The sequence below is a fragment of the Sinocyclocheilus grahami genome, unplaced genomic scaffold, assembly GCF_001515645.1.
Source record: "Sinocyclocheilus grahami isolate Dianchi unplaced genomic scaffold, SAMN03320097.WGS_v1.1 scaffold999.1, whole genome shotgun sequence".
In the NCBI taxonomy this organism is placed as follows: domain Eukaryota; kingdom Metazoa; phylum Chordata; class Actinopteri; order Cypriniformes; family Cyprinidae; genus Sinocyclocheilus; species Sinocyclocheilus grahami.
In genome coordinates, this window is record NW_015506178.1 from 123,104 (window position 1) to 135,955 (window position 12,852).

The window sequence follows — 12,852 nt, forward strand, 5'->3', positions numbered from 1 at the left end:
AGCTTAGCGAAGCAGAATGCGTCTGAGCCAGAGACAGACGCCAACGAAACTTGAGCCAAGTGTCCGTGCGAGAGAGCAGTGCTTTTGAAAAGATGTTCTCCATGCCATGTAAAACACCAGAGAAGACATAGCAATCCGGAGCATGTTGGATTTGGCAAGTTCTCGTAAGACTTTGGGTTCCTGAGCTCTGATTAAGCGGAGGTCGTGTCACTGCGAGGTAAACTACTGTTGTTGACATTAAAAACAGGCCTGTTTTGCTTCACGTAAAGTTCACTGCAATTTTAGCAGATGTTTGTGTTTTAGGGCCAGACCAGGACATGACATTTCCAACCAACATTTAGGACTTACTAAATTTGACCATTGAAAAGAAACAGATGACAGGCAGAAAAGCACACAGAGCTGTGCTGTGCTACACAAAGCTAAATGATTATACAGCGTAGCAGTGATTCCTATGGAGGAGGCAGGAGTAGAGGGCACTCCAGAGCTGTGCATGCTCACACCTGGAGATCAGGAAAAAACTAATCAATCACTAGACAGGCGCAACTACATCAAAAATGTAATGTATGCATAAAAGTGGAAATTGAGTCTTATATCCTGACAATTCCTTCCTTGTGTCATTTTCAAAACTAATTAATGTTAATGCATAATGCTTTTTTTTTAATACATTAATGCATTTCAAATCTAAGTCAATTTATTTCATTAGCTTTTTATCAAATTGATAGCTTGACTCTGATTGGATAATTAAATTATTAAATATTATTCGTCCATATTATTTGTAAATATTATTCAACAATTTGAAACATGCTTTTTATTTATCATTATATATTAATAATACAATATTAATAGAGAAAATGATAATCAACTTATTTTTATTTTGTGTTACTCCGAGTTCAGATCATAAATCAATTATTCTATTCAGCAAGGAAATATTAAATTGATATTTACTGTTGAAAATTAACAGTCAAGTCAATAATAACATTTTATTTAAAATAAATATAGAATAATAAAATAAGAATAAATACAAAATATCATCAATGGTTCCTGCTGCTGAAAATTCAGCTTTTTGCATCACAGGAATAAAAATAAAAAGTAACTTAAAACTGAAATAATATTTCACAATATTAATGTTTTCACTGTATTTTTGCTCAAACAATGCAGCTTTAGTGAGTATAAGATATTTCTTTCAAAATCTTTTTTTTAAATCTAAATAACTCAATTTTAACACTAAATTTTGAATGGTAGTGTAGTTACAATCACAGTTATATAATTTGACTTTTATTACTATTAACAAATTCGAGTATTTATTGAAGACTGATATCTTAATTTGTCATTTTACAACAATAGCAACAATGATTTCATCATGATTAAAGATAACACAAAACAGTGTTTTCATTTTGCATAATGTATTTCCAAGTGAATTTCCACTAGGAATTGATTGAACCATGGTGTTACATACCCAATTGAAGAGACTGAAAAGTAAAATCATTTTGTATGTCACCCGAAAAGGAAAAATTATTTATTTGGATTTATGTGCACAATAAAACATGCATGAAGGAAATAAATAGGGTCAATTTAACCCCAAAACAATTCTTTAGCATGGTTAAATCACTGTGACACACAGCCTGTCAGTATAATATCAGCCACATCCACTGAAAACCAGCATCAGCCAAACACTGACAGTGGCTTTTAAATTGTATAAAGGCTTGTATTATTCTCTGACATATAGAAATGCAGTAGAATTGATTGAACCATGGTGTTACATACCCAATTGAAGAGACTGAAAAGTAAAATCATTTTGTATGTCACCCGAAAAGGAAAAATTATTTATTTGGATTATGTGCACAATAAAACATGCATGAAGGAAATAAATAGGGTCAATTTAACCCCAAAACAATTCTTTAGCATGGTTAAATCACTGTGACACACAGCCTGTCAGTATAATATCAGCCACATCCACTGAAAACCAGCATCAGCCAAACACTGACAGTGGCTTTTAAATTGTATAAAGGCTTGTATTATTCTCTGACATATAGAAATGCAGTGATGCACGTACAAGCGCATAAATTCAGACTGTAATCTCTTTATGACATCTCTCTACATGCGGAGGAAGATGTTGAGAGGATTTGGGCTGCTGCTCTGTCTGATCTGACAGCGGCTGATGGGATGAAATGGAGAGGTAAAATGAAAAGATCAGTGAGGGAACAGAGGGCGAGAGCTGTTCAAAAGATAAAACGAAAGAGACAGACAGCGGCAGATATGCACAGACAGATTCCGCCCACTATCCTGACAGACTATCAGAAGAGAGAGACTACAAAGTAAGGAAGTTAGAGAACGTTCAAAAGCAGAAAGACAAGTCCTTTGAGGGTGATGAGCCATGTGCGAGTGGATATAAGAAAGAAACAGCCGGTCGGTTCTCGTTGTCCTCACCTACAACATACGCCTGTCCCGTGTCCTCACAGGAGGAAGAGTCAGACTCTTTCTTCAAGCTTTTGGGGCTCCAGCAGGGACTGTCATCCACCGAGCTGCTGAACACACTGATGATGCAGGGGAAAAAGAAAATGATCATGAAAATCAGCGCAGAGGCAATTACTTCCAGTGGCAGAGCGGAATAAATGCAGTTATTTTAAGTTTCTGATCAATCCATAATATCGTTGGAGTGAGGAACTCACTGCATATTTAGAAGCCAAAATTATATACTCAATTCATAAAACGTTCTCGATTTTAATCTGCTAAATCAAGACTTCCCCAACTGAGCATGCATTACATCATGGAGTCTAAAACATTACAATTATCTTCACAGGAACACAAAAATGTTTGCAAACATCTGCAAACACAGTTTTAAGTCTGTCACTCTCACATGCACAGTGGCTGTCTGTCTTCCATGAGAGCCGATTAATGCAGTTGGCCCCAGGCAGCTCAGTGCCAAGCGACAGAGCAACAGAGAAATGCAGATCAGGAGAGTGCGACAGGCGTAAAGACATTAGAACACAAACTGCAGACGAGCATGAAAGTGAGATGGGTATAAAAAACTAAAAGGTAGGAGAGTGAGACGAGTATAAAGATGTAAGACGGTAAACTCGATGCCATTGTTTTGAAGAAATAAGCCAAACTACAGCAGATTAGGAGAGTGAGACAGGTGTAAAGACACTGTGAAATTAGTGTAAATTGGGTACAAATTATAAAAAAAAGACATAACAGGACGCTAAAGTTAGTTATTATCTATTAGACATTACAAAACAAATTTTACAAGATTAGGAGAGTGAGACGGGTATAAAAGACATGATTTACAAATGATCAGGAGAAGACGACGAGTGTAAAGATATTGTAAAACAGCACAGCAGAGCAGGAGAGTGAGACCAGTATGAAGACATAAGAGAAACCATGCCAGTGGTAGAGAGTGAGACGAGTATAAAGATGCAAGACAGTAATCACAATGCCACTGTTTTGAAGAAATAAACCAAACTACAGCAGTTTAGGAGAGTGAGACAGGTGTAAGGATATAAAAGAAACTATTAAAAAAACTGGAGATTGGTGCATGTGTAAAGAAATCAGACAAACTGAATTAAATCAAGAGATTGAGATAGATTCAGTGATATCATAAAACAAACTACAGCAGAAGAGGAGAGTGAGACAGGTGTAAAGACCTTATAAGATAAACTACAGGAGTGAGAGAAGTGTAAAGAAACTACAAGACAAACGACATCCAAGCAGGAGAAAAAGACGGGTGTAAAGATATAAGACTAATCACTGCAGGAGAGTGATACAAGTGTGAAGATACAAATCATCAGAAGACTGAGACACTTTGAAATATAAGACAAACCACGTCAGAGCTAGAGAGCAAGACGGGTGTAAAGACATTGGAGAGAAGAAAAAAAAAAAGAATCACTCATAGAGCAGGAGATTGAGTGAGATGGATATAAAGACACTAAAAGAAACTGAAAATGAGATTAAGACAATTAGAAAGAAATAAGACAAACTGTATGGATCAGAAGGAGAAGACGACAGCTGTAAAAAATATTCTAAAAGAGAAGAGCAAGAGAACCATTACTCAGAGCAGGAGATTGGAACAAAGATAGGAAAGTGAGACGGGTGTACTGACCGTATAAAACAAACTAAAAGTTAAGAGATGACAACCAGTGAATAACACAAGAATGTCATTTGTTTTATATGTGTCTCTCACCCTTCCTGCTGTCTGGCGACAGCGATGGAGTCCGTGTCGGAGCTTGCACGTTGGTGTGTTGATGCAAGCACTTGTGAATGTGTCATGCTGCTCTGTGATTGGCTACTGAAAGGCACCATCCTATGCTCTGGTGACTCAGGCAGCTGACCCAAGTTATGATGGGAACGACTCTTCATCCTGGGGTTGGAGCTGCTGCTGAACCCCGGATAAGGTGGTTCGGGAGGAACAGAGATCCGACTCGAACCCTTGCTGAGGGAGATCTCAGAGTAGGACATCCTCTTGTAGAGTTCAGGGTCAGAGCTGGGGGACAGACTAACTGCACCCATCCCATCAGAGTACTGCAGACTGCTCAGAGGAGAGTTCTCTGCAGGGAAAAAGGACAGAAGATGGTAAACAACATGAAAAGAGCAACAGTTAAACTTAACTTTGTTGCTTTTACACAACAAAGAAAGCTCTACACTCTTAAAAATAAAGGTGCTTCACGATGCCATAGAAGAACCTTTTTGTCTAAATGGTTCCATAAAGAACCTTTAACATCTGAAGAACCTTTCTGTTTCACAAAAGGTTCTTTGGGGCGAAAAAAGGTTCTTCAGATTATAAAAAGGTAAGAAAGAGATGGTTCTTTAAAGAACCTTTGACTGAATGATTCTTTGTGGAACCAAAAATGGTTCTTCTATGGCATCGCTTGAAGAACCTTTTGAAGCACCTTTATTTTTAAGAGTGTACATCCCGGCTTATGTTGACCCTAGAGTGCTTTTTTTCAGTTTAATGCCAATTCTTCAAGAGCAGCCTGAGGAGAATGGGCCATTTGGAACACTCCCCAATTTCCTCAAAGCCTCTTATTTCAAATGAGATTTTTTAATTTTGTTTAATAACTAGGAGTTTAACTCTTATATTCTGCCTGAAACTAAAAGTTGTTTTCTCTTTGATGCAAATATTTTTGAATTATGGAAATTAAACATCAGAAGTCCTCAAGTGGTCTTACTTCTGTCTTTAAAAGTGTGCTCTCGTCTTGGAGGAAAACTTGAAAACAGAATGTGATTTGTTTAATATTATAAAATGTTTATTCTAAGTAAATCCATTAAATGCTGCTCGAAGGTTTGAGGTCGGTAAGCGTTTTTTTAATGTTTTATTTGAACAAAAATGCAGTAAAACAACAGTATTGTGGAATAATACTACAATTTACAACAGTGTTGTAATTTAAAATCTTTTTTTTTTTATTATATAACATATATATATATATATTTATGTGATTTATTCCTTCGTTGGCAAAACTGAATTTTCAGCATCATTACGGAGTCACATGACCCTTCAGAAATCATTCTAATATACTGATTTGCTGCTCAAGAAACATTTATTATTATTATTATTATTATTATTATTATGTTGATTTTTGTGAAAACTTTTATTTGTTTATTTGTTTTGATGAACAGAAATTTTAAAAACAGCATTTTATTGAAATCGAAATATTTTCTAACATTATAAATGTCTTTATTGTTATTTTTAAACACTTTTGATCATAACACATCCTTTATGAACAAAAGTATTGTTTTCTTTAAAAAGATTCCGAACTAAAAGTGCCAAACTAAAATAAAGAAATAATTAAAAAAAAAAAATACAATCTGAATCTATATATACAATATTTATAGTGTTTTTGTGCTTTTTTTTTGTATTCATAAAGTGTATGTGTATATTCAGTGTTTGATTTCTCAGTCGCCATTGTGTTTGCTCTTTTTTTTTTTTTCTTTTCTTACCTAGGTCTTGCAGTTCTTGGTTGTTCTGTCTGGCTTTCATGTGCAGGTGGAATTTGTACTGGGCCGAGCACAGGTGCAGCAGATACTGGCAGGTCTTCTGACTATCTGTCTGAAACAGATGTTTGATCCCGTCCGAAGTGTTCTGCAAGCAAATCTTCTTTTTCTACCATACAGAAACACAAAGACATAAGGGGTGTTACTGACACTCCAAATGATTCCATGTGGAAACAGCCTGAAGCTGAACTTTTTCTGGGAAACTCCAGCACAGCCTTGTGATTTCCACTAAATGTAAACATGCGAATTTAAACATCATACCGTGAAAGAGATCTTCTTGGTATCCCTCCAGGGGAACCTTAGCACAGGGGTTCGATTTCCATTCAGGACCTCGAAGATGAGGACACCTTTCGAGTAAATGCCCAGCATGATGCCAGTCAAGGATCTCTTTTCTGGAAGCACACGATGGAAGTGAACTCCATATTCCGGCAGTCTCTGGCACACCTTTACATAACAGAGAAATGACGAGACAGATCTAATCACATGCAGTCTACAACAACAGCTATTAGGAAAGGAAATTTATCTGAATCAAAATAATTGAAGTCCATTTATTCACAATTATTGACTGCACTTATCTAGTTAAAAAAAAAAGAAACGATGTATGTGAATGTGTACAACCAAGTTCCAAGAACAACTTTTGCTCTTGCGACTATTCCGATTCAAAAAGCTGTAATCAAGAGTATCTGAGAGAAAACAGACTGCAGCAATCTACGTTTATTCAAGTCAATTTTGGAAGTTTGGCCAATCAGGAAGCTCTGCCTTGAATCACACTTGATTGATGCGTTTCGTTCTTGACCTTGAGGAACTCAAGTTCGGCCTCCTGCTCTGAAGCGTTGTAGTATGAGCTGTGGAGTTTGGGTAACTCTTGTTTAATGGTGGTCTGATCGATCTTATCCAGAACCGAAGCTGGGAGGTAGTGCTCCGTTCGGAAATATGTCTTTCCGTGAAGCTGACGGAACAAAGAGGAGAAAACATGTACAGAGATAAGATGGTCAAAATAAACTTTAGATGTAGAATTTAAGATTATTTTTTCACAAAAATATTTGTATTTTAGATGCAATGCACTTTGGTAAAATAACATAACATAACATAACATAACATAACATAACATAACATAACATAACAAAATAACATAAAATAAAATAAAATAAAATAAAAAATAATAATAAAAAAATAAAAAATAATAAAAAATAATAATAATAAAATAAAATTAAATTAAAATTAAATTAAATAAATTCCTCTATTTTTCTGATGTAGTTTGTACCTCAGTCTGATAGTCCCCAAACTCTGCCTGCAGTGCCAGAGATGCCAAGATCATGGCATTTTCAAGGTCACAGCGTACACGCTCCTCTAATATATCCTTCCGCAGCTGCAAGTAGTACTGGTGTTTGGTCATTGTGTGTCTATATAAAACAATGTTAATTAATTGGTTAACTGAATAATACATACATGTACATACGTATATACTGTACATGCTAATATAAATAACTGTTCAAAAGTATGGAAGATTTTGTTTGTTTATTTTTTTATTTAACACTTATTCACCAAGGACACATTAAACTGATTAAATGTGACATTAAAGAATTTCAAATTGTTACATTGTGACAATCTTTCAAATAAATGTTGTTTTTTTAACTTTCTATTAATCAAAGAATGCTGATTTTTTTTTTTTTATACTAAGTATACTAAGTAGCGCTGAGGAAAGTAGCAAACTGTTTTCAACATAGATAATAATAACCGTGTCTTGAGAGTGGCTGATAATTCAGTTTCCCATAACAGGAATAAATTACATTTTAAAATATATTAATATAGTAAATTGTTTTAATTGTAATATTTCACAATATTACTGTTTTGCTATGTTTTTGATCAAATACATTGAGCCTTGATGAGCATATGACACTCTTTCAAAAACATTTAAAAATCTTACAGACCCCAAACTTTTGAACAATAGTGTGTATATATATATATATGCTTCAAGTCATATCACTCGAAAGCCATCTTTGAAACGCCTCTCAGGCATGCAAGTGCAGCTCCTATCTCTTTGAATGGGAAAACATCAAATTCTCCAAAACTGTTCACTAAGCTTACGATTAAATTTCATATTTGAAATCACCAATTAAATCTGACAACAACTGTGTCATAAATGTTGTTTCTTTTGCACAAATAGAGTTATAAAAAGCGTATTTCTTATAGCTTATGACTGCTTCTATAGCAAACGACTTCTAAGGGCAACTGCAGTGACACGGTGCTTACGTCACGGCTTTTGCTCAAAAGGCGGGGCTTCGTTCGATAGAGCCGCCATATTGAGTGTTGCATTTTTCCCCATTCAAAACTATACGAGTGACACGTCTTGGGTATTCCATAGTCTTTACTAAAATGAAGCTGACAAAGGTGGGTGAAGTGAGAAAATATATTTTTGTTCAGCTATTTCAAACTATTTCCTTGAAAACATATTTTTGCAACATAATTGAGACCCACTGTGAACTGGTTTATATTTTCTTTGTGGTGGCCTAACAAGAGGAACACGTAACCACAAAGTTCTGGAGTTGCACCAATAAAACTAAAACCGCTGTAAAAGCATTTGGCTTTCTACTGTAGCTACATTTCTGATAAATAAAGATTGCAATGATTTACTGCATTATTTTGCAATTCATGAAAAAGCTAATAAGAAAGAATTATATTTTTAGACTCTGATTATGTTGTCAGCTCTTACTGTATCAGACTGACATCATCCTGAAAGAACTTGATACGCAGGAACAGATTCAAATTTACATCCATCTTCTTTTTCCTCGGGTCATCCTTCCAACCTTCAGGCGCCACCTTTGAAAGTTTGGCATCAGGTTCAATGAAGAAGAACTCGTCATCTAAAAAAAAAAAAAAAGAGGAAAGCTAAACAAATAGATCATGCTAAAAGAGTTCAATGCAGCATAACAAACTAAAGCAGCCTTTGGTTTGGGAGGCATGAGTCAGAGGACTTAATGAACCATCTGTGGACACAAATCACCCATGTCCATTAGAGATGTAACTAGAGGAGTCACGCAGGGGCAGTGCGTCAGGAAGAGAACAACAGAGTTATTTATTCTGTTGTATTTACACACTTCATGATCAAATTGCTCTATTTACCTGAACAGTTACCCATAACATAAGCTGCAGTAAATCATACTGTTGACATTTCCAAGAAATTCTTCCTAAACACCATTCCAAAGAGGACATTAACATGAAGGAGTTATAAGATATTAATACATTCTGCATGGAGCTTTCATTTAGACTTAACAAATAACAAAAAACTCAAAACTGTATTTCTATGAAAACATATTTACTTTAGTTTTTTTTGTATAACACAGAAAGGTATACAAAATACTAATGGGGGCAGAAAAGTAGAGAGTGAATTTTCACATAGTTTAATACCATTTTAAAGGAAGATTGTTTATGCACCTTTAAAGTAGGCGAGACTGAAGAGATGGTGCTCGACCAGTCCAATGTGAGCTACGACCATGTCCAAAACATCCTTACAGACTGCCTTCACATCGCAATACAGCTCCAACTTCTGCCCGTTCAGTAAAACCACCCCCACCTTCCTCTGACTCTCCTCCACCTTCCCACGCTTGTTCTGCTGAAACACATGCAAAAACGATAAATGTATACACAATTACGTAGCAGTATAAAGCAAAGCAGATTAGCCGTCTTACCATTATGGATGAAGGAACGGTTAAAACCACAGTTGGCTCGCTGCTCATCCTCACAAACTCAGGGCCAAACAAATTCTACAACGAGAGCAAAATACATTTTAAAGGTCCCACATAGTTAAACTTAGTTTTAGTAACAATTCGAAGTTATTCTGCTTTTTCCTTCAGAAAACATATATATCATTTACAAAGTAACATCTTAAGTCAAACTGAATTCTTTTATGTTTGCATCATTCACACTATAACTCAATCTGAATTAAGGTGACTTATTTATTCAGCTTTGCATCATTCATGTTTAAACATGGTTAAAGTAACTATGAATTCAATTGAGCATGGATTACTTAATGGCAGTTATAGTGTGAATAGTGCAAAACTAAAGTGAATTCAGTGTGAATTCAGAAGGACTGGATTGTTATTTTATTCACAATGTAATGTGCATTAAGTGAATTAAACCTGAATTAGCGTAAATGCACTTTAGGCATATTCCATCTGAATTCAGTTAAACTGGATTACTTTATTCTTTGTCATTAACACAGTAACTTTCATAAACTGAACTGAATCTGAATTCAGTTGACCTTGATTCTTTTGCTTTACATCAATCATGCAAAACCTGCATAAATAAGCATTCAGTTAAATGCAATTACTTCATAAAAGTTATAGTGTGAATGGCAAAGCTGAAGTCAATTCAATCTGAAATCAGATGATCTGGATTACATTTTATTTGGATTATTAATAATGCAATATACAATGCATAAAGTGAATTCAATCTGAACTCAATTAAACTGGACTAATTTATCTTTTGTCATTAACACTAAAACTTGCATAATGTGAATTCAATCTGAATTCAGCTACACTGCATTACTTTAAATTTGCGTGGATGAAGGCCTGCTTCCAAAGGACTGCTGCGAAGGGGCTCAGCCAGGTCCAGAATGGAGGCGCGTGGGTCTTCGCCGGGATAGATGGAGGCTCTAGATAGCCGGGCCTGGAGTCTGTGCAACTCTTCCTGACGCTGGATCAGAAGTTCTGTGCCTGACAGCTCATCCTGACCCGCCTCAAAAAGTCTGGAAACAAGGCAAAACCAGGAAGGTGTTTGCAAGTGTAGTAACTCCGTGCATTTTCACTGCTTTGAAATCAATTATTTTTGTTCAAAAAAACATTTGCACATTTCAAATTCAGATCATAAGATGGAAAGGTGAAAATGAATCCTAGCAGAGTAAGCGTGAAGCATTGTGTGTTACGTAAGCACTCTGGCATGCCACCCAATAGCAGAGCCAGCTGGTTGCTGTGGGGTGACCCATGGCACAGCTCTTTGCCTTGGGCATCCTCAGGGAATCAAATTACTGAACTCTTCCCCAAAACCTGCTCTACAAAACAGGAACACCTGGCAACCCTCGTCATGACCGCATCACGGCCAACATCTACAGCAGGGAAGAGCAGTGTTGGGTAGTTCAGCTGGTTAACCAGCAGGGGGAGGAGTAGAATATCACTGACTCAATGAGAAATATATTAGATGGACGTTTTTACAGTATTCACACTGACTTTTGGGGGTTTGCCAGGGAAAATAAGAATAAAATGCAACAAAAGCTGCTGTGAGATCACTGGAAAAGCTGTTAATGGCAGAGAACGAGGGAAAACAGTGGGATATCAAAGTGCAAAGTATCTAACATAAACTGGCCTTACGATTATGACAATAGTGATGACAATTCAAATGCTCATTTTAAAACAACTTCACATACATTTATAAGCAGAACACTTTTTCCATAATCTAAATAACACAGAGGGAGCTTAAAAGTTATATCCTAGCAAGGACAGCCCTTATGCGCAATGATTTTCATATTAAGATGCTAATATTTATTGCATACTTCCTTTAACTCCCACAGAAACCTTTAGACACTTTAAATGACATGCAAAGCATGATTTATGAGCCTTTCAAATCATGAGAACCATATGTGTTCAAAATAACATTTCTCACAATATTTGTGAAAATTTGTGAACTTTATTGCTTGAAAACAGTTCTAACTATCTACATTATACTACACACACTATCTACAATACTACACACTAACCCAAACCTTGCTCTTAGAAACAAGGAAAACATATTTACATAACTTTCACCTATGAGGATGAGGTTTTGTGATGTTTGTATCATTTCTGGGGACAATTTTGTCGCCACAGTAAAACCACACACACACACACACACACAGCTGCGGTTCTTGTAACCAGAACTAAACTTGAACAGGATGAGAGGAAATGAACTCAGGAAGGGTTTAGATTATCATTAACTTGGGCTGGGGTCCACAAAAGACCACTAGAAGGGGTCAGTACAGACAGGACGTGCATGATTGATCAACACAAAGCAGGAAGCATCAGAGAAAAGGAGAGAATACCTGTGTCTCTGTGCACTGCTGAGTGAAACGGCGTCATGCTCTGACAGGCCGACCTGAGAGCTGTATCGCTTTAAATCTTCCGGCTTCTTAGCTGTTTGAGTACAGAAGAAAGTTGTGAAACGAATGCATGTAAAGTATGTGCCTTGCACAGTAATATGCAAATAAAAAAGCATCTTTATGTCCTCTTTATGAACTGGATGGTCATCAATGAGTGAATTCAAATGACATCCATCCACATTCATCTAAAGTGTTGAGATGGCCACAGTATTATGAGATGCGATGACTCGCACTATATTCATAAATGCCATTCATAAATTCTGAGAAAAAAAGTCAGGATTGTGAGTTTATATCTCTCAGTTCTGACTTTTTAACTTGCAAATGCGAGTTTATATCACAATTATGAGAAAAAAAGTCAGAATTGTGAGATAAAAAGTCGCAATTACCTTTTTTTATTTTTTATTCAGTGGCGGAAACGGGCTTCCATAATTAACATCATTTTTTATTTATAATTTTTTTTTAATTAACGAGTAACAAGTTGACAGTATAAAAGGGCAATTCAAAAATTCAACAAGCAATTCTAAAGTTTGCTTTAGATAAAAACTCAAATTTATTTAGGGTTGGACACTGCTACAAAAAAACAAAAAAGTTTTTGTGGAGTAATATAACTTCCTAATAGAGCTTAAACCAGCAGAATTTAATAAAATATGTTTTAAGAGATCATTTTGACTTGAGCAAAATATGACCCAGACAGTGCTAGGTATATTATTTACAAATTGTAATCCATTACTGAT

The 12,852-nt window shown here is 35.8% G+C and overlaps 1 protein-coding gene across 2 annotated transcripts in view; it reads right to left on the minus strand.

Moving 5' to 3' along the window:
* Positions 1-12,852, minus strand: part of LOC107565386 (tyrosine-protein phosphatase non-receptor type 13-like) — a 95,889-nt gene that overhangs the window by 26,662 nt on the left and 56,375 nt on the right. Inside the window, exons 11-20 of one of the 2 annotated variants that reach the window (XM_016250602.1) lie at positions 9,678-9,752; positions 9,424-9,601; positions 8,702-8,852; positions 7,253-7,391; positions 6,785-6,937; positions 6,250-6,432; positions 5,935-6,097; positions 4,181-4,544; positions 2,428-2,534; positions 441-500 (exon numbers count right to left, since the gene is read on the minus strand). In XM_016250602.1, the coding sequence (XP_016106088.1) occupies positions 441-500; positions 2,428-2,534; positions 4,181-4,544; positions 5,935-6,097; positions 6,250-6,432; positions 6,785-6,937; positions 7,253-7,391; positions 8,702-8,852; positions 9,424-9,601; positions 9,678-9,752 (1,573 nt within the window). Of the gene's footprint in view, positions 1-440; positions 501-2,427; positions 2,535-4,180; positions 4,545-5,934; positions 6,098-6,249; positions 6,433-6,784; positions 6,938-7,252; positions 7,392-8,701; positions 8,853-9,423; positions 9,602-9,677; positions 9,753-10,536; positions 10,736-12,852 lie in introns of both variants that reach the window. The other variant, XM_016250603.1, reaches the window with a different exon arrangement.